This window comes from Pezoporus wallicus, unplaced genomic scaffold (genome assembly GCF_028554395.1).
Source record: "Pezoporus wallicus isolate ANWC-B61680 ecotype Strahan unplaced genomic scaffold, APGP_CSIRO_Pwel_v1 scaffold_7107, whole genome shotgun sequence".
Lineage (NCBI taxonomy): Eukaryota > Metazoa > Chordata > Aves > Psittaciformes > Psittacidae > Pezoporus > Pezoporus wallicus.
The window spans coordinates 7,630,976-7,655,421 of record NW_026642114.1 but is presented as its reverse complement, the minus strand read 5'-3'; the positions used below and the strand labels follow the sequence as shown (position 1 = coordinate 7,655,421).

At 46.0% G+C, this 24,446-nt stretch overlaps 1 protein-coding gene across 1 annotated transcript in view; it reads left to right on the top strand.

Moving 5' to 3' along the window:
• The window catches only part of PDE6D (phosphodiesterase 6D), a 39,310-nt gene extending 21,479 nt beyond the window's left edge, over positions 1-17,831 (top strand). Inside the window, exons 2-5 of the mRNA XM_057427387.1 lie at positions 8,189-8,277; positions 13,728-13,853; positions 14,703-14,808; positions 17,196-17,831. Of these exons, the coding sequence (XP_057283370.1) occupies positions 8,189-8,277; positions 13,728-13,853; positions 14,703-14,808; positions 17,196-17,277 (403 nt within the window). The 3' untranslated portion in view covers positions 17,278-17,831. The remainder of the gene's footprint in view (positions 1-8,188; positions 8,278-13,727; positions 13,854-14,702; positions 14,809-17,195) is intronic.
• Positions 17,832-24,446: the final 6,615 nt, after the last annotated feature.

Genomic DNA, 24,446 nt, shown 5'->3' with positions numbered 1-24,446 from the left:
GAGTTTTTCTAAGTTATGGATTGTTTTACTACCTGGGATGTAAAGCAATCTCCAGATGTGATTGCATGTTGTTTTTCCTGCTGAGGCATTGGTATAAAGGAATTCTGTCAAGCCTGTTCAGAGAAGCCAAAGAAAACCTAAACCGTAGGCATCAGAAGGCAGCGTAAAACCACTACATTGCTTAGTCTTGCTTTTATTTGGCACTGTTATCTGGATCTAGGAACCATTTTAAAATCTGTTTCTAGAGGAAACAAAATGCATTTCTAATAGTAGCAAAAAAAGTACTTCCACAGATCTGGCACAGAAAGCAGCTTGCTCCCTCTGACAGGAGAACCTGTCTCATAATTTGGTGATTTGTGTGTAGATTTGATTTGGAGCTTATTCCCACTTAGAACAACATTGAGTTCTATGTGTCACAAGTGCATTTGGATTTTTGCTTTAACTTCCATTGTTAGGAATCTCAAATGTTTGTTGTTGGTTTCTCCTTTTTTTTTTTTTTCCCCAAAGCTTAGAAGTGGTTAGTCTTTTTAGGTGGATCATCTTGGTTCCTACAGAAGTGCCTAGCATGCCCTTAGGAAGTGTTGTCTGTGTGGCCTTTGCTGGTGCTTCAGGATAACAGGGCAGTCTTCTCATCTGCTGCAGGCAGGAGCTGCTGAGGAATGTCACATACTGTTGCTTTTATCTGAAAAAATCAAAGGTTGCCTGCAAATGCCTAAATTGATTCCTATTGCTCAGCAGTGACAAAAATTCTAAGAGAGTTAACCTTCTACACAGCTAGACTACCTGGACAGAGACATAAACCCTGTAACAACAGTGTCTACCTCCCTAGTTCAGCTGTTTGCAAACCACTGTAATTTATTCTTTTTACCTTTTTCCCTCCTGATGACCCCTAGCTTCATCTCAATATGTCTGTAACTCTTTCCTTCAAAATGTACACCCATTTGTTCCTTGTTACTTTCATTTGAGAAAGAGAAGTCAGTGAAATGGAGGCCTGGCTTAGTTTGCAATATTACTGGGTATTACTGAAGAACCAAAACACGTTCTCCCTCCGTATCTGCCCATGCTGACACTTTCCAGAATCTAGGAGCTCTTCATCCTCATTGTTTTCATACAAATACCAGCTTTTGTTAAGCTTTGTGTCACCAGTTCTGATGCAAATATTTAAGATCTGAAGATATTTCACACTGTTTCTATATAAGAAATTTAAAAGAGTGAAAATTAAATGTAAACTAACTGAAAGTAAGCCTTGTGCCTTATTCTACTATGTGATGTCACTAGGATGCTATGCAGTTGAGATGTATGTTAATGGTTCTTCTTGATGAAAAAGTAAATAATAATTGTATTATTCAACCTAAACTGTTCGAAAGGCACAGAAGATGTTGAACTGGATAGTTTGCATAAATTTTTTATTAGCAAACATTGGATGTGGTTTTAAAGCATTTCCAAATTATGCAGAGTTAAAGGACTTTAGTATTTCTCTATTTAATAAATAAGAATCTCTTTGCAGCTGATCTGACTATGAATAGACCTATGTTGCATTTTTATTGTAGACTTTCGCAGTGTGCCTCAAAAAGAGCCCTGCTAAGATAATACGTATTCAGAGGTTCAAGCAGGAAATACTTACATGATGAGAATATACCTCATCTTCAAAATGGTTTCCCAAGGTGGAGGGAGAATGTGGCACATAGCAATGAAATACTGTAGTTTTAACAACAGGACCAGCCTTACTGCATAGCAGAAATTATCTGAGGTCTACTTAATATAATATAATGTAGAGATCATAGAATCATAGAATCGTTAGGGTTGGAAAGGACCTTAAGATCATCAAGTTCCAACCCCCCTGCCGTGGGCAGGGACACCTCACACTAAACCATATCACCCAAGGCCTCGTCCAACCTGGCCTTGAACACTGCCAGGGATGGAGCATTCACAACCTCCCTGGGCAACCTATTCCAGTGCCTCACCACCCTAACAGGAAAGAATTTCCTTCTTATATCCAACCTAAACTTCCCCTGTTTAAGTTTTAACCCGTTACCCCTTGTCCTATCACTACAGTCTCTAAGGAAGAGTCCCTCTTTTTCTGCCCTGCATATTTTTCTATTACAATTAATGTAAGGTTGACATGTTATTCAGTAACATGTCTGACTGTCTTTCCAGTATGGGCCAAGAACAGCTTAATCCAGGACTGTCTGATGGATGTTAGATGAAAATATGTTGTGATGATATAAGATCCATATAGACAGCATTTGCAAGCAAAGATGTAAGGTGGAAAGTAAAAAGGGAAGCACGAAGTATGCAAGTATAAGAGTGTGGATTTTTTCCTATGATGGTATAGCTGTTAAATATATCCCTCTAATTATATAATTTGCTGTGAAATGATTTGTTGGTTGCTGAGGATTTTTGCTGCGTTTTGTCATGTGGTTCACATTAATCTGTGTATCTCCCCAGCTTCTGTTGCTCAGCAATTTGTTCTGTGCGGGAGACTTTAAAAGCTTTATACTGAGTACGGGAGTGTCAGGAGTACTTTGAAGGATAATTGGCTTCCTTCCATTTGAGGATTTAATAAAGCACCCTTCCAGTCCCCAGCACCTCCTGTCATTTGGAGAAACACAGTAACCTATATCTTGTGTGTCACCACAGGAAAGCTGATTTGTAATAGTGGAGTTCTAAAAAATACCTGCTCCTGTAAGAGCTGTTATATCATGATTTCTGGCTAATCTGGAACACAAGAGAGTGTGCTGCTGTCTAAAAGCAGAAGTTGACAGTGCTATAGCCAAAGTCTCCAATAATGTTTGGGGAATAGCTTCCAGTTTGTGTTTGTTTTGGTACTTCTGTTACAAGACACAATGGATGGATGCTCCTTCAGTTCCTTCAAATACGAATTTGCACTGAATTTCAGCCTTAGGCTGGGAGGAAAGGCTCCATGTCTCTTAACACACTGCCGACATGTATACCTGTGGTTTGTTAAACACCAGACAGCAGCATTTCTCGAGTGTGAACAGAGTGAACCACAAGGACCTGATTCAGCAGAATGTGAATATGTTTAAATTTAAGCAGACACTTAAGAGTTCTGTGGAAGAGGGATTTTGGAGTTGCAATAAAAAGTAAGATTAGAGATTGGGAGATTAGAGGATGAATGCTATGAATGAAGTAGAAGCCTAAGGCTGTTTGGGTAGTCTAATTTGTAATCCTGTAGTTTGGTAGTTATTTTGCATAACTTATTTTTGGTCCTTACTTGGCCAGCTAGATTGAAGCAACTGAGATGCAAATATTCTCCTGGGAAAATATGTCTGATAAAAATATAATCCCTAAAGGTTAATTTTTACTTATCTGTAACATTCTTCAAAGTAACATGCTTACCCATGTCATGAGTGCCTGGTTGTGTCTGCTTTTCATGACAGACAGTGTAAAATCAGGAGTGAAAGTTGGGCAATCCAAATCAGAAGCTTTTCTGAGCCTGCTGCAGAGTCTAAGTCTGAATTGTTCAGGGCTTTCAGCTCCATCTTCTCCACCTTCTCTCTGTCATTTGTTTCATAGGACAGTTCTCATTGGCACTTAATTGTTGAGATCCTGTTCGCATCTGGCATGTAGTGAACTGGTCTTAATGTTGCATTTATGTACAAAAAAGGAAAAAAAAGTCAGAGATGATGAAAGCCCTTCCCTTCCAGGAGTGGTTATGAACGTTAGGTGTGCCCTTATTATGAAGAATACAGCAGTTCCTAAGCTTTTAGAATGGTGTAGACAGCAAGGAATAAAACAAAAAATGGACTAGTTTAATGGAAGAGATGGCACCTACTGTTTGCTGCAGCCTTTGAGATATTCAAGAAGTGCTAACATTACAACATACAAAAATGGTCATGGAGATTGGGACAGAACTTCTTTAACTCTGTACTACTTTAATGATTATTTTTGTTTGTACTCATTCTCTTCCTTCAAGGTTATTCTTAATTACCAGTGTGGCAATATGTGGGAATCTTTTGCAATGCTAAAGCACTTAAAGTATGTATATTTTGATTTGTTTGAACAAAGTGATCTCTATGACAGATAAAAAAAAAGAAAGAATTTCTGTTCTGAGATCAGAGGTATTCAAGACAACAAAACTTGGATTTAGAACTGCACAAACCATTTCCCTTCATCTGGCTAAGCAAAGTAGGTCTGAGAGGAAGCTAATTCATGTCATGTATATAAAGCAAGTCAAATTCCAGCTACTACAAAGCTTTTATGTAAGACTTTGCTGACCCAATAGGTGGTGGAATATAAATAGATCAACAGTACACCCTTCCTTCTGCTGTTCTACCTAATCCTTCCTTGCCTTCAGGATTGAAGAGTGTTTGATCTACTGAGTCTTAAATCAGACATTGTTTCCTGGAAAAAAAAAAAAAAAAAAATCCAGGAGAACGAAAATTTAATGGTCTAAGAGAGTTCTTGTGATTTTGGAATGTTAGAATGAGGAGCTGAATTAGGAATATACTTTTTTTTTTTTCTGAATATATTAACTTCACAAAACTGTAACTGCCTGGCTCTCCTTAGCTACCCCTGCCAAGTGGCTTGACAAGCCTCTTCAAAGAGTAATTGTGTTAAACCTATATTAATTTACTTTCTCCTTTTCAATAATACTTAAAATGTCCTCTTCATCCCGCCTGCAGGTCTCCACTGCTGCCCGGGAGACAGAGCACTTTATTTTTAGTAACAATATCTCTCATGCTGGGATGGAAGAATCTTAAACCAATTAAACACATTAGAAGATAACTCTGTGTGTGGGTTTGGTTCAAGATCTCCATTTTCCTCACTCTGGGGTATGTCCTAGTGCCAGCCTTTCTATCCAAGATGACAGAAATAGTGAGATAAGCTGCTAACTAGGTAAGCAGTACAGCTGCTGCTTTTGTCAGGTGTTCCTTTGCCAAAAAATCACTTGTAATGGGTTTTGTCTTTTTTTTTTTTAATTCCATTACAATTAAGTCTTATAAATTTTCTTGCTTTTGACTGAGGATTTTATTCAGATGTCTGTTTCTTTTTAAACGTTTATTAAAAAAAAAAAGAATGAATCTCTTGAACTTTTTTTCCAATAGAAGATAATTGTGTGTTTGCACTTTTAAATTTGATGATTTGTTCTTCCTTTTTACTGCTTACTTATTAGGAAGAAACTTGTGGACTGGCTAGAGTATTTCATCCCTTCAGATATTTTAACTGTGTGGATACACTCTGAAAAGCAGATTGATTTCAATTTTTTCATTTGCGGAAGCTGGAACAGCATGTCCTGAACCTGCACATGCATTTATCTAGGTAGCAAAGCCTTTGGCTACCCAATACTAAACCTTTTTTTATTTGATAAGAAATTTACATGGGTTAGCAATGCACAGATTGCTTAAATACAAGATATTTTCTGGGAACTGTGGCATGCATTGCTGACCTGTATGCTCTCGTGAGCAGGGATATAGTCTTGAGCTTTTTACTTATTCTTCATCTTTAATTTGACAGTCAGTGCAAAGCCCAGGGCAGGTTGTCCTGCATGGATTTATTCTTCCAGTGGAAAGTCAATACCGAATAAAGTCTGGCAGCATTTTACAGAAGTGTAACACCCCAAGTGTTAGCAGATCTAGCATTGTTCATTATGCCAGTATAACTTGCATCATCTCTCTCAGACTGAACTGAGAGATGAGTCCTTGTAGGGAGAAGCGACAGAGATCAGTAGGCTGCAGCAGTGTTTTCTCTCACCAGAAAAAGCAGGTGACTATCAGTCTGTAACTATGCATTTCAACTAAGGATAACAATTATGCTGTGAGGCTATATGTACTCTTTGAAGGGCAGTTCTAATGTGATACTTTTGAAAGTGGTAAATGTGATTTCAGAGTACTTTAAATATTATTAGAGAAGAGGGACAGGAAGGCAAAGCATGGCAAGGAAAAAGGAAGACAGTCCATTAGTTAGAGTACTGATACAGCATTTGGGAGGCTAGATCAGTTCCGTTGCTAGGTTTGCTGTTCTGGTTAGTGTTTCATCTCCAGTTCAGAGGAACTTGTCTACTGCTCAGTTTGGCATTACACATCCTATGGCTAGGCCTGTGAGCTCAGAATTCCCACTGATAATCGATAGTGAACAAATAGAAAGTAAATAAACTTCTGAGGGGGATAATTTTTTAAAGGTAGTACAGGTTTTGATAATCAAGTACCCAATTTACTGAATTACCCTAAAGCTAATAGTGAAGAGTGTTGCATCATGGGGTGTTGTGAAGATAAATGAATTTGTCAGTGAGATGCTCAGATTGTCTTATCTGTTATTTTTCCCTTGTACATGGCATTTGATAGATAGCACGCTGCTTTAAATGCAAATAGCTTCACCCTGGCTGGTTTGTATGTGTGTCTGTGGGAAGATGTTTTGAAAAATGGTGGATTTCTTGGGGCGTTTTAAAATACAGTTGGGGCTGTTCCATCCTGCAGATTGCATTGGCTGGAGACTTTAAGTTTTCCAGCCATCACCATGTGAAATGCCCAGCCCTGCTGCAGGTTCTTCTTGCCATGCTGCTGCTCATCTTCTCTCTCTGACTTGTCTGCCCACAGCCCCTGTCTGCCTTGGTTTGCTAGCTGCAGAGATATCTCCACTTTCCAGCTTTCTGCTGGGATATGGAGGTTGCATATGGGCCCTCCGAGAATGATGCTTTCCATCTTCTCCTCCTTTCACTTTTGCCTTAATCCCAGAAGCAATGGTAGCTATTATGTGTTTCAGAAGTCTAGAAGGACTTGAGCAGACTGCCTGATGCTCCCTCTTCCTGTTGTTGCTAAGTTTTGGAAGCTGCAATGCCATGCCTGTGTCAGCAGACCCTGTGCACATATTCCCAGCTTTCTTCCCTCTCTTGCCCTTTCAGTGGGACACAGAAAGTCTGGCCAGCCTTCAGGAAGGGAAACTGCTCACATCTGCACTGAAGCAGCCACCTTCCCTTCCCTCCTCCACACACATAATTTTAAAACAAATGTTACTCTGTAATGCAAAATTTGCTAAAGCATCTGTTTCTTCCTTGGAGCTCTGGAAAAATTTGATCAATGTGACGAGTTTGTGTGAGTCTGCTTGGAAACTGTGTATGTTAGAGGATGAGTTCAATATGCATATCTCTGACAGCTCCTACTTATACCTACATCAAGGTCCATACTGTCACTCTTCTGTTTCTCTACCTCCCCAGTCAGTTCCTTCAGCAGTTGACCTCTCCCCTTCTCCCAGATAGTCTCCAGTCTCTTGTCTAGGAAGTCCTGAGTACAAAGGTTGCACTAAACCAGCAAAAGGAAACACTTGGAAAGGCACTCATTTGCATAGCTGTAACTCGCAGATCCTGCTGTATTCAGGCTGTTTGTGTTTGTGCCCTTGACTCCTTGGAGCCACGCTGATGAGCTGCAGAGCCGGAGGCAGCTGTGGCACCTTGGGCTGTATTCCTATTCAAATGGCATGGGGCAGGTATGCAGGCTCCTTGTCCTGATATGTCGATGTCTGAATTGTGTGATGGGAGAGATTTTTCAAAGGTATGCTTAAGGTAATTATTAATTGTCCCTTTGAAAATACTGGTATGTCATGCTTGCCTATAACTTTAATGACTAATTCACTGGTCTGGGTTTTTTGAAAGCTGGCACTTGCTGAGAGTGAAAAGAGAGGATCTCACTTTGCTTAGCACTCAGCAGCTGAAGAATTCCCATGAGTGGCAGTTACCAGGTCAACAGCAATAGAACAACCCTTTGTATTAATACTTTGTAAGCTAGGAAAACAAACTCAGTTGAGTGTTACTCTTTTTCTAGTGCTCTATAGGAATCATTTCTTTACCTAGCATTTTTTGAATGCCAGAGAATAGCAGCTGTTTGTGTAGAATTATCTGTTGTTAGCAATGTTCTTGCTTCTCTGCAGCACAGTGGCATTGCCTTTATCCTTTAGAAGCAATGGAAAATGATAAATGAGGTTAACAAGCTTCATTTGAAAGTGAAAATTAGATCTGTGACTATCCAACTCTTGTTGAATTCATTCCGGTCAAGGGTTGGTTTGTTCATTTATTTTCAGGGAAAAAAGAATCTCTTTTTCTTGGCCTCCTGAGAATCAGAAAACATGATTGAAACTCAGCTGGAGCAGCTTATATCAGGGCTTAGCAAAGAATACTAGGCACAGCATTTAGGAAATGTAGATAGCTTCTTTTCCTTAATGGCTTCCCAATCAGAAACTGGATGAACCTTCGGGATGCAGAAACAGGAAAGATCCTTTGGCAAGGAACAGAAGATCTGTCTGTACCTGGAGTGGAGCATGAAGGTACTGTGTGCCCTTATTGTGCATTTGGGGCTGGGTGGTGCTGCATGTCTAGGTCACCAGAGTTGTGAGCATACCCCTGCTTTGAAGGACCAGATGTCCTGGCTTTGACCTCACACCTTCAGGAGCTTCCACCACAAAAATCTGGGGACACACTCCACAAAAAAAGCATGGGAGTGAATCAGGGACTGGCAAAGTGGACAAGTTGAACAATGCTAAGCAGTGAACCAAGCTGGGTAAGGAGTAACTGGCTGACATTTGCTAAGTTAAGTGTTAGTTCCAAAATGGAAAGTATAAAAATATATTAACTTTTCTCAGTATAACAACAGGATTTAGTCAAGGTAGAGGTCAAATGGAGACCCAGTGGGGAAGAAGCATGTACAGTTACTGCCCTGCCTGGCCACACACTAAATTTGACCTGTGCTTTGAAGTGGTGCACATGGTACGTTTGCTCTGTTCTCCTGTCCTTCTACCACTGCTAGAATGCCTCTTGCACTTCTACTCTGTCCTTGCTGATTAGCAGAGGACTTCACAGTTCCTTACTCTTCCCTATTTTTTTGTGACAAAGCACTGTGATAGGTAGTGGCCCTTGCCAAGAGCTTTGCTTTGGCTCTGGGAAGAGTCTGACCTCACTGACTTAATTTTAACTTTTCTATTATGTGAGTACTGTAGCTGATCTCCAGTAAGTGAATTGTTCATTTAATTTTGCTGCTGACATTGATTTATTTTTGGTTAAACATCAAAGACTGAGTTCTGCCTGTCACTACTAGGATTTACCTTTCCCATAATTTGGAAAATCTGCTGTATCTGAAGGAGGCAGCCGGAATATAAAGATCTTCCTCTGCCCAGAGAGCATACAGAAGATCTGTGGCAAAACTCTGTGAATCCAGTAGTCTTCCAGCAATATACCTGGTTTCAAAGCCCACTTAAGGCACAAGAGAAAGAAGTTACCTTCTCGTTTGGTCCCCAGCCAACATTCATCTGCTTTATGACAACAGTTCATTAATAGGACCAGGAGTTTAAGAGGGACCTGATGCAAGGGGTAGAAGATGCAGGTCAGAGCTAGAGGAAAGCAGAGCTTTGACTCAGTGATAACTAAAAGCATTTTCCAAGCTGTTTCTTTCAGCCTTGCTAACCTGTACTCCCATTCTCCTACCAGCACTAACAGCAAACAGTTCGGCTAATAGACCTTAGCAGATACTTACTTATGCCTATTGTATAAGATATCTATATTAAAGAAAAATATTCCAACACCTACAACTGTAGGAAAGCAATTGAAATACATCTTTTAAAAGGAATGTGGGAATTCATCATCTTAATATGGAATTTCTTAGACTGCAGGTTAGTGGTGTTTTGCCTTCTAGAAATAACTGTGTAATAAGATACCTAGGAGAAATGAGGAAACAGGCTCTAGAAGCAGAAGAAAATCAGCTAAAAATATTCCCAGTCTTGCCAGACTTTGTGCTGTAAAAGCTGCTTCTTGGATGCATGGCTAGTCTTTAAATCCTCTTAGCTCTGTCTTGACAGAGCACTGAGCTGCTGTGGTTCAATGCAAACTGCAGGAAGGTGTGCTTTGGGGCAGGAAGGACAGCTGGAGCTGTGTCTCAGGAGGGGTTTTTGTGTTGCCTCATTTCCCTCCTGCCATCTTTCTCACTTTGGCAAATCATATCACCTCGCTGTGTCTCAGATTTTCCTCACATATAAAACAGGAACCCTCACCTCCATTAGAGTAGCTTGGGGAATTAATTAAAACATACTCTGGCATGAGATTAATGCCCATGGTAGAAGGAATTGTTAAGACCTTATGTGGTGTGCAGTTCACTCATCCATTTAGAAGATGGATGACTGCAAACTGGAACAGGTGCAGAGAAGAGCTATTAGGAGAAGCCACTGAAAAGATTACAGATGGGAGAATAGTCTTCCTTAGGAGAAGAGAGGAAAAAAGATGTTCTTGTATGGCTTAGTGAGAAAAGAAGGCTGAGATGGATAGATTATTCTCAATAAATAGGCTAAGAGCTGAGAAAAGGGAGAGGTGTCCAACAAAGGAGGATTATCTGACTATGAATGAAAAGAAGCTATAGGGAAATGTGATTCTGGTATAGTCCTGCAACAGAAACAGTGAGGACAAACAGAATCATAGTACCATAGAATGGCTTGGGTTGGAAGGGGCCTTAAAGCTCATCCAGTTCCATTCCCCTGCTGTGGGCAGGGACACCTTCCACTAGACCAGGTTGCTCAAAGCCCCGTGCAGCCTGGCCTTGAACATTTCCAGGGATGGGGCAGCCACAGCTTCTCAGGACAGCCTGTGCCAGTGTCTCACCCCCATCACAGGGAAGAACTTCCTAATGTCTAATCTAAATCTCCTCTCAAATGTTGGCCATGTATGTCTCAAAGTCATTATATAGTACTTGTGTGTGTTCTGTGGCCATTCAGGGCAAATCACAGTCTAGACATCACAAAGAATCACATATATAGCAGAATGAATAAATTGTATTTCCTTGAAATGGGACTTCTGTTTGGTTTTTAAACAGGACTTCTATTTGATTTAAGTACAAGTTTCTTTAAAAAATAAACCCTTAAGTTTTAAATCATGATACTGTATTACTACATAAAACTTACCACTTAAATAAAAAGAATATTAACATGGTATTGGATTGCTGCTGAAGTCGGAACATTAAACTACTACAAATAGTGGAAATCACTGCCTGAGCACCTGAAACTGGTAGTAACCTTCTAAACCAGCTTTTGACAGCAGGAGCTTTTCTATGTAGCCGGTCAGCTCAATTCACTGACATGCATTCAAAAGTGGGAGGCAATCTGGGAGATGCAAATCCATGAAGTTTGTTTTCTTCTGCTATACAAGCACATAATGGAGTAAGCTGCTGAGGTCTAGCACTTGTAGAATTGCCAGTGTTGTTCCCAGTCACCAGAGCCAGCTTTCATTCAGAAAATACAAATAATCCTTTCATTATGTAAGAAAAGATGTAGTTTGAAATATAAAATAAATTTGGCTACGATAGCTTCCTTTCTTATATGCCCCAAATATTTAAGGTAGTTTCATTAACCTGCATGAAAACATGATACAAATATTTTAATAGAATTTCAGTTTCTAAGTAAACGTGGTTGTACCCAAAATGATTTGCTTAGTAAATAAGAAATGTGTCATTCATCACTTTCTAACCAGAATTAAGTATCTGACCGAATGTGTGTTAGCTTAAATAAATGTGCAGGTGTAAGTATATACTCAAGTTAGAAAAAAAGCAGTAGTAAATTTAGGATAAATTTGATGCTTAACTGCATTTCAGCATAGTTTAATATGAACCTAACTGATGCAAATCAAACTGCTTTCTCTTCTTCTGTCTTTTTAATGGAAAAAGAAGAGGTATGAAAGAAAAATGAGTTTTAAATAAATAATTTCAATTATTATTTTCTGCTTGATGGTATAAATATAAAATAAAATCTCTTAGACCAGATGTTTAAAGATTACACAGCCCCACTTTTCTAAAGTAACCTTTTATTTTGTAGCTTTACACTATTAAAACAAACATTCTCAGCAGTCTGTCTTGAGGATGAAAGAAATGTAGTTACTAAATTGCAGAATAGTTTTAACGAGTCATTTTACACTTAACTGCAAAGGTGTATTTATTCACAACAGGCTGTAGTCTGTACTTGTGAGGGCAGTAAAGGATGGTGCCATGCAGATTTCTGTGCTTAAAAAAAAACCAAACAACAAAAAGGATTAAAAATAATTAGAGACCTTTTATATTTAAAACTCTTCTCTTACACTTTTAATTTTCTTTTTACCTCTTTATTTTATTTAATTTGTTTTTAACAGACCATGGACTGTGTACTTCTCCATGGGATAGGATGGTAGCTTACATTCCCTATCCCTCCAGCTCTCTAAACTGGTTTCTCATCAAAGTTCTACTCCATTAAACTGTTCAAATCAGATGGATTTGACTGGGGTTTGGTAGACTCTTCCTTTGATTAAACAGCAGCCTGCTGTCTGCTTATGGATGTTTTGATATGCTTTCCATTTAAGAACAGTTTGGCTCATAAAGCACATGCCAGCTGTATTCCCTCCCCTCTTTATTCCTAATAAATTTACATGAAACATTTTCTAATATGCAGGAAGGAATATGTACAATCACACCACTGAAGCATGACAGGCTTGGGATATTTTTAGTATATTGACTCCCTCCTTTATTCTCCCGATTAGGACCTTGCAGCATATTAATCAGTGCTCCCAAACCATCCCTTATCTTACTCCTTCACTTATAAAAAAAGCCTTATGAAATATCTACCAGGTACAGTTTGCCATTTGCTGTTGGTGTCTCACCAACTGCAAGAGCCCAGAAACCCTGGATTGCCAAATTACTCTTAAGCTCTAGTTTGGTACTGACTTTACTGCCTGTGTGGGTCTCAGTGTTTGAGGGACAGGCATTCTGTACACTTGTACAGGACAACTTCCCAGAGCTGTGTCAGGTGGCTGAAACAGTGCTGCTGAGCTTCAGAAATAGCCCTTTGTAGTTCGCAGGGGATATACAGTCTGAAAGGGAAGGAGAAGTGAGGAGGGCTAACACACTGGCTGTACTGCGCAGCCCTTCAGCTGCTTGTGGTATTCAGCACACTTCCTGAAGAAGAAATTCAAGTTGCATCTCATCTTTCAACTTGAAGAGTTGTGAGGTTTATTAATAAACAGCTTAGAACCAGGAATCTGAGAGATCAGTGGTGTTCTGTCACAAGTTTCATCCCTGGCTCAAGGCAAGGTACTTAACCTATTTGCATCTTGGATTTTACTCCTGCAAATGTAAAAACTTAAGTCGTTTCTGAGAGGAGATCATGAGGGGTGAGCAGGAGTGGCCATGAGGGAAGATCATGAGGAGAGAGGCGGGGTGGTCATGAGGGGAGAGCAGGGGTGGCCACGAAGGATGAGGGGAGATTGTGGCGGGAGAGCAAGGGTGGCCATGAGGGAAGATCATGAGGAGAGACTTGGCGCAGTCATGAGAAGAGATCGTGAGGGGACAGGAGGGATGGCCATGAGGGATGGCTTGAGGGGAGAGCAGGGGCAGCCATGAGGGAAGATCATGAGGGGAGTGGTGGGGTGGTTGCAAGAGGAGATCGTGAGGTGAGAGCAGGGGCAGCCATGGGCTGTGAGGGGTGGCAGACTGTGAGGCGTGGCCATGAGGGGAGATCTTATGGGGAGATGAGGGACGGCCATGAGGGGTAGAGGTGGCAGCTATACAGTGTGAGCCATTGTGGGGGGTAGATGAGGAGTGGCTGTGACTGGAGATCATGAGGGGAGATCAGTTTGCCCTTAGTGACATGGTTTAGTGGTGGGCTTGACAGTCCTGGGGTAACAGTTGAGCTTGATGATCTTGAAGATCTTTTCCAACCTGGTTGATTCTATGATTCTATTGTGTCCAAATAATGCTTCTTTATCTGTTTCACAGCTCGAGTTCCTAAAAAAATCCTGAAATGCAAAGCAGTGTCGCGGGAGTTAAACTTTTCCTCAGCAGAGCAAATGGAAAAATTCCGCCTGGAACAGAAAGTTTATTTCAAAGGGCAGTGTCTAGAAGGTACGCATCTGCTCTGAGCAGTCCTGCTGCAGCACAGGGAGGGACCCCCATCGCGGCGGGGATTAATGAAACTGAAACTGGTTGAACGTGGTGATTTTAATTTTTCAGAGTAGCGCTGAAGCACTCATCTTGTCAAGACTAATGGGGCACAGCATTAGGGATAGCATTTCATAAGTGTATTAACACTTCGTTATGTAAGAAAAAAATCTGGGTGATCATGCTTCAGGCATAAATCCACCACAGGCTGCCTGAGGCAAGGGAACAGCTTATTTTAGAGTCACTCATTACTAGGGTTCATGCGTCTTCTTCATAAGCACCTAGTGCTGGCCACTGCCAGACTGGAGGCTGGACTAAAGGAGCCTCTGGTTTACTTTGGTTACAGCAGTACCACTGAATACTGTCTCTGTGACTCCTTAGCTGCACCTCTGACCTCCCTCACTGTGGTATTACTCTTGATCTGGGCTGGAGGAGGGGGAGATAAAACATTGAGCTCCTTGTCTTTGGGCAGCCAGTTGTACACTTAATCTCAACTGGATCCCGGGGATGTCTGCAAGAGTGGGAGTGTGGTTTCCCTGCTCACAATTAGGTGTGATGTAGTCTCCACTGAATGCTAAGGAAGTGGTGTGATTTTATCGTTACCATCAGCTATTTCAGAGAGGGAGTATCTGCTCTAAGAGGAGGGCAGGGTTTGGTGCAGTTTAAGCTGTACGAAGTAATATAAATGTAAAATATTGGCAGCATAGCAGGACAGCCTAGGGACTTCCTTAGTCTATCAGGTGAAAAGCAAAAGGGTCATTTGTGGATTTTATCTTCTTTCAAATACCTCTGGATCTTCTTTTTACTTTGCAGAATGGTTCTTTGAATTCGGTTTTGTGATTCCTAACTCCACAAACACTTGGCAGTCCTTGATAGAGGCAGCACCTGAATCACAGATGATGCCAGCTAACGTTTTAACGTGAGTGCCTTGGGAATACAGAATCTGAGAGCAGGCAGAAAAAAAGCAGTGTGTGGCATTTCCATGGGGGCTACAGTCGGAATGAAGTGAGGGAGCTGCTACCAACTCTGGATCACCCTCACTACTGTTAGCTGTTGAGAGATAAAAGGGGCTAAGCCAACCTCATTACCTTCTTTCCCATAGGTCCAATTTGCATTAATATAGTAATAAAAGTTTGAAGAAAGTGGAACTGATCCTTTATTAGAGTTGCTTTATTTTTTTGAAAGGTGAACCGTGAAAGGATTTTACAATGCTTTGCAGCTTAATACCCAGGAAAACCAGAACAACGAGATGTCTGGGCCATTTTCAAATCTAGCTGTTCATCACTGACTTGTGTCCAAGGTGGCTATTTTTCTTGCAATATATCATCCCATAGGAGCTGCTGTAGCATTTTGTTTCAGCTCCCTACCATTTTGCCAAGTTTTGTGTCTTTTACATTGGCTTATAAACCATACATTCAGTCACACAGACCTGTATCTGGGGATAAAATGTCCTTAACAGATAGCAAACAGTCATTTTACAGTCACCTGTAATGGTATTCATGCACCTGCCTCAGAAACATCTGGTCCTGGCCGCTGTTTGCACATTGAGTTGTCAGCAGGTGAGCAATCCCATGGGCTTGTGTCATAGTGGCGCATGCTAGGCACCACTCTAAGTGTGGACAGCCAGGCATAAGGGGGCAAACAGAAAAGGCTCCTTAAGGGAGGCCCCTGGGAAGCTGTAATCACTGACAAAAAGCCACCTTCCCTGCAGTGCTAGATGGGTGTTGGCAAGTACATGAGGAACACATTGCCAGCAGAGACAGAAGGGTATTGGAATCCTGCTGCCAACAAGAGGCAGACAGGAGCAGCCAGTCTCACCACAAGGTTGCTGAGTCCTCTGGAAGACCTCCCTCTCCAGCATTTTCCCTCTCGTTCCCTGTCTGGAAGAAAGCCAGTTGCATAGAGAAGGCACCAGGATAGGAATTACCATCACTGGTTTCTGTTCACAGCAGAGAGAAGAGACAGTGGTCTCAGAAGAGAGCATCAGTGTTCAAATAGTGCTCCCTGGCACAATACCTGCTCAGACCCTTACAGGTGCTACACACATCCTCAGCTACCAGAGCTGGTGGCTCTCAGTCAGTACAGCAGAAGCCAGATTTGGGAATCAGAGTAAGGAAAGAAAGACATCTGACAAGTTGGTTTTGACCATCTCAGGAACTCAAGGCATTTTCAGGACTGAGAGTCATGAGAGTCCAGTTCTCACTCAAGTGACCTTGAGGATTTTTCAGTGTCCCGTTCTCTCCCTGGAGCGTGGACTTGTAGTGAGCAGCCAAGATCTATCTCCTATACACGGAGGTGTCCTAAAGTCATTCTTGAGACTTTTCAGTAGAATCACCAGCCCAAAGAAATCCAAAAGGGGTTTTGTGACCCAAAGAAATCAGCTTTTTTCATCTGCTAAGACTTGGAGAACCTCTCACCTTCTGATATTTCCGAAAACCTTGTGTTTGTCTCAGTGTCTCCATAGCAGGAAAGAATTGAGATGTGATACTTAGTGTGCAGGATTTCTGAATATCAATCGGACTGAGAACATTCTCCAACATTTGAGTTCAGACTTTGTCCATGCGACAGCAAAAAACTTATGCTCTTGCCAGGTCCAGCTTTGCCAGTGGTACAGATACTAAGAGCCACAGTGAAGATGGTACTGCTGCATTGATTTTCCAGAGCTATGTTATTTAGACACAGTCAGATTACACTGCTCAGGTGTCCAGGTGCTGTAATGGCCTCAGAGTTCTTAATTTTATCCACCAAAATCTCAGAGTCAGCAAGTTAAACTACCAGAGCTTTTGTCACACCCAAAACTGCACTTCCATTGCAGTTTGTATAAAATATGCTTTTGCGTTTGCATTTAAGCACCCTTGAGGGAAATGACACAGTAAGTTGAAGTACCTTGCTGAGCGCTAGAGGACAGAGCTGGGGAATAAAATAAGAATTCCCATTGGTTTTCACTATTGACTACAGGAGAGAGGGGCCTGAACATGCTGGGACTGATACTTTATTTTTAGCAGTAGATGTGAGCAGATGTTTGCTGTGAGCCCTCTGCAGCCTGTGGGGTACCGTGCCCAGAGGAGGGGTGATGAGAGGGATGGGGAGAACTGCTCCATGTAGGAATGCAGTGGGGAGCTCCTTTGGCCCCAGCCACCCCTGGATCAGGACACAGTGATCATTGCGTGTGGCTCTGAACCAAAGTTCCTGTTACGTGGGGGTTAGGTGACAGCCCAGGGTTGTGAGAGCACAGAGAGGAGCAGTCATTTTCTACTGTCTTGCAATCTTCTAACACCTCTTCTCTCTCCTCTTTTCCTTCCACAGTGGTAATGTTATTATAGAAACCAAATTCTATGATGACGATCTTCTCGTAAGCACTTCCAGAGTGAGACTTTTCTACATTTGAGATGGGGCTTTTTGGAGCTGTTTTAGTTTTCCTCCATACAGTTCTTGGTGCAGAACCCCCCGACTATCCAGTGGAAGACACTCCTGTAGGCGGTGACCCCTGGGGACCAGCTCAACGTGGGTTGTGACCTTTGCCCGTCAGTTATTTTGCTTTCTCCTCTGACAAGACCAGACCAAACCCTCAGAGACAGGACCAGCTGCTCAGCGATGCACTGGGGAAAAGAGGCTGTCTCTGAACACGGGCAAACCGATGGTCATGGAGAACCAATACTGTAAATTATGTTAGTCTCATCCTTTGTACTTCTCTGGATCCTGGTATAATCTCCCATTTCCACTCACACTAAACTCTCAATGCGTTTCATTTTGGGGGGATTAAGTTAACCTTTTCATTTTTCTCATGTTGTAGGTTTTTAACCTTTTACTGGATTCCTGTGTAATTGGTCCACACATCCTCTTACCTGAACTTGTAAAATAGACTGTGATATCACCTAATGTAATTAAAACAACTTTCTCAATTAAAACATTCCTACCGTCCAAAGAAGGGAAGAAATGTTAGCTCTGTGCATGTTCCTTTCTGTTACAAAAATGACTTGCAGCAGCCACGAACTGCTGTTGCTTAAGCCAGCAGCAGAACAGGACTTCCTGTGCCCCGCTGATCCTTGTTACATTTCTCCTCCTCCAGCTGCCCATGTTGAAGAGGTTTTCTGACTGCTCTGAGCAAGGCTTCTCCTCACCCTCATTTCTGTTCACCAGTCCCATAGGGCATTTTATGCTGTTTGCTATCACTTGTTTCTTGAGCAGCACTGCACACTGTTCTGCTTTCCCAACTTTCTAGGAGTCCCTGCAGAAAACCTATGTTCCCTGAGCCCACCAGCATCAGCCCTGCCAAGCAAACTGAGGCACAGCTGCGGCTGCAGTGGCTGAGCCAAGCAATCCCCACGTTGTGCAGCTTTAATGACACATGGCATCAGTTTATCTACCAAAAGCAGCCTCCTCAAGCCCTACTGCTACTCTTTCCCCCCTGTTGTTAGTAGTTCTAGCACATGCTAATCTTGTGAAGAAGGCATTTCCAGCTTCTGCTCTTAAACCATCACGGGCAGCTTTATGATCGCTTGACACCCTCATCAGCCTGGGCTTGCAATTCGCAGGCACCACAGAGAAATGAAATGCATCACCTCGGATCCTGAGTTCAGCCACTGGGAGTACATGGGAGGAATACAGCATAAAATTTTTTGAGGTGAATTGAAGCTGGACCATTAATCCCCATGAGGAGAGCGTTAGCCAATTTAGCAGCTTCTGCATGAGACCTCGCTGATGGGTTTCAGCCTGCTGGACTCATGGGGCAGAGACTTCTCAGCATGGCCCGTGCTAGGCCAACCTTTACACAGAGATCAGCTGAAACTGCCTTCTGCACCCAGCGTGAACGACACCCAGTGATGGTATCTCTATCACAGAGGGGAGACAGAAGGTATCCAAAAAGGGAAAGTATAAAAAGTGAGTGGTCTGGAGAGAGGTAGCTCGATTCCAGCAGAGATGTTCCAGTAGATGTTCCCAGGATAGATATTTCCGGCTGCCCTGGGAGAGGGCCCCGGTGGGACACGAATCCTGAGGAAGCCCGGGGTGGCCCCGGAGCCCCTTCCCTGCCCGCCCGCACCCTTCCGGCCTGGTCTGTCCCAGTTCGTCCGTCTGGCCCAGTTGGAGCCGGCCGGACCCGTGTTGGCGGCTCTGCGGCGCGTCACTGCCGCCCTCAAGTGGCTCCCTGGGAAATAGCTGGCAGCTCACCGGCCCGCGCCCCGGGACCGGCATCTCCCAGCCCTCCCCAGCATCTCCCAGCGCGGGGCTAAGCCTCCCTTAAAGAGCCGTCGGAGCAAACGCAGGGGCCCGATCTGATGGCAGAAAGGCCCCGGTAGGGCAGAGCTCAGCGTGCTCTGACCTGACACCACCCAAATCCGGGAGAAGGACCCCCGGGTGCTGGGAGCAGGAACTTGTGCTTGGCCCAAGCAGCTGTGGGTGCCCTCCCGTAGGGCTAAGGGGCATTTGAGAGCACTGAGAGAAGGGGCAGGAGGCACTGCTAATGGGCTGCTCTTAGCGTGCCCGTACCCAGCTGCTGAGCGTGGTGCTGGCAGCTCTCAGTTACCTTGCATGGGGCAATTAACACGGGGCCAGCAAAAGCACCAGCAAAGGGAAAAGTGGGGCTGGAAGGCGCAAGAGAGGAGCAGGAAGTCAGGACCTGTGTGCCACTAACTGCCCATGTGTCCAGGGTGGTTCTCACCACAGCGTGAAGGCAGCCCCATGCCATCCTTTGTGCAAAGGCTGGTGGGGGAGAAGTGGGTGCGAGGAGCAACACAGCAGTTACACCTTTTATTTACCAAAAAAGTCCCCACCCAGAAACCTGCAGCCTCAGCAGGCATCTCTGAGCAGGGGAATTTCCCCCAGCGGGGTCCACATGCGTGGGCTCTGCACAAGGGGAGGGACACATGGTGGCAAACGGGGCAATTCTGGGGGTTAGAACCTGGCTGGGGCAGGCGAGGAGCCTCTCGCCAGGCAGGGCCACTCCCAGTGCCCAGCCACTCACACAAACCCTGGCTCACCTGGAGATGCTGCTTCCCAGCACATGCTGGAGCTGTTGGTATCAGACTGGCCAAGCAGTGCTGGGGAGAGGGAACTGGCCTAATTCAGCAGCAGCAGCAGCAGCAGCAGCAGCAGCAGCAGCAGCAGCAGCAGCAGCAGCAGCCATTGTGAGTGAATCCCAGCCAAGACTCACAGATTCCTCTGCTCACTCTTCACAGCCGGGGTGTTTTGGGCTCAGCAGCTCCCATGGTGGGTGCAAGAGCCTTCAGCCACCAGCATGCAGTGGGCATTTGTTTCTGCAACAGCCTCGAGGCAGAGAACATGCCTGGGAGGCTGCTCCCCACCATAGAAGGCTCACCCCCTACACTGGGGGGGAGCCTGGCAGCAACAGCAGGGTGGCCCTGTGGAGCCCAGATACACAGCCAGAGGCAACAGAGGCACATTGGGAAATGGAGGAAGGACGGAGAAGCAAGTGGGAGCTGGAGCTGTTCACAGAATGGGGAGCTGGCATGGACAGATTCAGGGTGAAGCTTGTGCAAAGCAAGCTTGACCCTCACTGCCCTTCACCTGGGAGCCCTCCCAGCTAGGGTTCGGCACATCTGCTGTTCAAAAGCAGCGAGACAGCATGGGAGGAGGGTGATGCACAACGGGCTTTTGGCTTTAGGGGAGCTCTCTGCATGGTTTTGTGGTCCATCACACCACAGGAGCTCCCTGAAGCATGGGCATGGCTTATGGCAATGAACAACACCAGGAAGGCTGCTGCAAAGCAGGACCCTGACCCTGGGCATATTGGGGTCTTGCCTGTGTGCTGCAATGGGGGAACAGGGCAGCTCCTCCCCACCACACAGCAAGCACTAGGTTCTTACATCCTCGCTGCCGACAGCCAGCACCATCAGCGTGTTACCTACCCTGGCTGCCACCGGGGAATCTCGGCTGCCTGAGCTCCCAGCAAAGTGGAGCAGGGCTCCCGCTGGCACGGTGCCCCAGATCTGCCCTGCCTGATAACGCTCAGGCAGGAAGCAGAGCCGTCCTAATGCGGTTAATGAGCTGATTCACGAGAAAGTTACTGGTGAACAAAAGGCGCGCAAACAGCCCAGGGCCACGTTATGTTCGGTGCCTGCTTTGCTACTCTTACCTTCCTACTAGTGCAGGCAGCACAGGCAGGTGGTAGGCAGCAGGCAGCCAGCAGCAGCAGGGCCAGGACCGTCCTGTTCCAACTCAACCAGCTCCATCCTCCCCCAGCAGCACTGGGAGGGCGACAGGAGGGCTGGGAAGATTCAAGTCCCTCTGCCCCTTTTGGGGGGCACAGATCCCGCTCCTGGATCCCTAGAACAGTGCAGCCAGGCATCAAACTGCTTGGACAAAAGGACTTCAGGGTTGTCAGGTCACTTGGGCACAGCCCCTTCCATCCTCAAAGGCAGGAGGGCAGCCAAGGCAGAGGCTGCCAAAGGGCCCCTTTTCAGCTGAAGGTGCCAAACTCCTGCCCTAGGGAGCCTCAGGCCACCAGCCTGTCAGTGCTATGGGATCTGGGTGCAATCTCTACTGGGACTCAGCACTCACCTCACTCCACTGCACATCTGACATCCACACCAGTGCTCCCCACTGGTACCCCACACTGTGGGAGGGGAGTGGGGCAAGCCATCGCCACAGCCCCTCTTGCAGAGCTTCCCATTCTTATGGCACCCAGCTCTGTGCCAAACCCCAGCCTGCTCTCCCAGTGCCAGGAAAGGTAGGGAGTGTGGCAGGCACCTGAGGGAGGTGAAGAGTTGGGAGGGGATGAGCTGGGACGCAGAGGCAGGGAAGGAGAGCACAGTAGGACTGTGCCGCAGAAAGCTCTCCAGGTGTCCCAAAAGCCAGGCTGGAAAGGGTTGGCATTGCCTCAGGTGTGTAAAAGGGGAATGGTGACAAGCTGTGGGAAGGGGTCACGCTCACACCAGCTATGGAAGATGGGCACCAGGAAACTGTGGGAGATGCTATGAGAATGAAGGTCTTGGCAATGAGAGACTTACAGAGCTGGGGTCATCCGGCTGATAGAGAAGCAAAAGTGGCACGAGGATTGGGCAGAAGCCTTATATCCATCGGAGGAAGTGGCAAAACCAACAGGTGAGGCAGACCCATTAGGCTCAGAAACAGGGAAACATCTGCACCTCTTGATGCTTCCTGGGATCCTCGCAGGATATTCCCTAACATAGAGCAGGGCACAGGGAAACAGAGGCGAGTTCCGGCTGCCCCAAGCCGGGGGACACGCTGTGCCGCCCGTCCGTCCTCACCAACAGCATGTTTGGGTCTCCTGGCAGGTTGGCCTTGGCCTGTCCCCCCGGTGCTGCCGTAGCTCGCGGGTGGGATGTTGGGGTGCTGGGCTTCCCCATCCCACAGCACTAGATGGCGCTGCAATACAGCCGTACGGCCTGGACCGCACAGCGCATGCCCAGCGCCGGCCGCCGGGCGGGAAGGACTCCGGCTGTAGGCCACCGCGTCGGGCACGACCTCAAGGGAGCCACGGAGGGGCAGCTCTGGCCGCTCAGCCCCGGGCAGGCAGGCTGCGGGGCCAGCCGGGATGGGACATGCCACCAGCTCCATCCCAGGAGAGCAGCCCTTGTGCTGGACCAGGTACACGGAACCCTCTGCCAGCCCAGAGCCCCAGAGTTACTGACAGGCACAAAGTAAGGGCCAGGGTGAGGTGTGCCAGCAGCTCCCGCAAGACTGACACCCCTATGCCTTGCTCCTGCCTTTCGTCCCTCTTTTGTCCCTACTTCAAGAAGCCTTGAGAGCCCAAGGCCACAGCTAACAGCACTATGGGGCTCCCACAGCTGAACGTAGCCCCCAGCCTTTGCTGGGACCAGCCTGCACTTTGGGGTGCCCCACAGCCCCCCCATGGTGCAGCAGCTCCAGTAGGTGCTTCTTGTTCACCCCTTCCCATAGCAAAGTTGTGCTCCCTGCTCCTGCCTGCTGCTCACCTCCTCCCTCCCCCGGAGGTCCCCATCCTAGAGATCAGCCTTTGCGCTGAGAGTTGTCCCCAGGGAAACAGCATCCTCACCTTCAGGGGATAAGGAGGGCTGGGAGGGGATGTCAAATCAATGGCTGTGATTTGACTTGCCAGGGCTGGAGGCTGCTGGCTCTGAACCCCACAGCAGCCGGGGGCCACTCCAGGACCCCATGCTGCCTTTGGGGTCACACTTGGTGGTGTAGCAAACCCTGGGCAGCCTCCATAGGCTCCCCAGACCCAGGCAGGACCACAGTGCCTGCCAGGCAACTTGGAGCCACATCTCTTCTCTGCCTGTGGACCCAGGGTCTGGCAGTGCCTCGGCTGCTCACCGCAGAGGGGACGGCTCGTACTTGCTGTGGGTTGTCCCCCTCAGTAGTGCCCATGGGTCTCACACCAACTGAGCATCCAGATCTGAGCCTTGTACACGAGCTGCATCACCCCTTGTACCTCCTGCCTAAGTCATGAAAGAGGTGTGCTGGTTTCTAGCTCCCTGAAAGACCAGGGCCAGAAGCCTGCTCTGCCTGCAGTAAAGAAGAGATTCGGTGCCTACAGAGCTTGGAGCACCCCATGCTCAAAGGGAGCTGGAGGATCCACATCCCCACCTAACACCCAACTGGTATACAGAGAGAGGCAGAGCCCCTTACCTTCAGGCCTCCCTCCCGAGTGGGAAAGGACACATGCAAATACTCCATTCCTCTGGATTAACAGCCTGAGGTCCCCATCCCCATGGATTCTCTAAGGGCTAATTGGGTTGGACTTTCTCACTCCCCAGCTGTCTCCTTTGCATTGTGCTTTCCTACAAAACAGGGGCAAGAGCTTCTCCAGATCCACACTCTGCTTTGAAGCACAGCACTCACTGCTTCCTCCCAAGTCTACTCCTGGCCTCCAAGCCCACTGCCACTGGCTGCCCCCCAACCCTCCCACGAGGGCGGTCCAGCTGGCCGTGAACAGAAGCCATGGCCTTCCTTGGCATCTGCAAACTTGAGGGTCCCCCACAGCCCCTTTTCCTGCTCTCCTGCCCTTTGGAGAGGGTCAGCTCAGCCAGAACAGATGGAGCAGCCACTGGCGCAGGGGAGGATGGAGGATTGCCAGTGTCTGTGTAGGAGTCACTGGCAACCCAGCTCTGCTCCCCCTTTTGAGGCTAGCACCCCAAAGCATGGAAGAACTGGGGTGGTGGTCACAGTGAGATCTGGCAGCAGGTGTTAGCATTCAGTTGGGTTTCAGAGCTTGAGGACCTCCACTGAGCTGGGGACTGCCAGTTTTTTTCCAACTGCCAAGTCAGTTACAGCACCAGAGCTGCCCTGGCTCACTGAGGGGGACATAGTAGCCAGGGACAGGACAGGAACTAGATCTCCCACATCTACCCTTCAGCATGGGCTGGGCTTTCCTGCTGCTGTGTGGGATGAGACAAGATTGATCAATGGCCCTGGGCTTCCCCAGCCTGCTCCTGAAGGGTCTTCTCCCCCAGGACACCTCACACCCTGAGCCGGGTGGCAATTGCTCTGCCAGAGGAACAGCTCTTCATGTTTAACAGCTATGCTGCAAAAGCACTTCTATGTTTGTGATCTTGAGGATTTGTGCCTGGAAGGCTGTTTCACTCATTAGACTCTTAA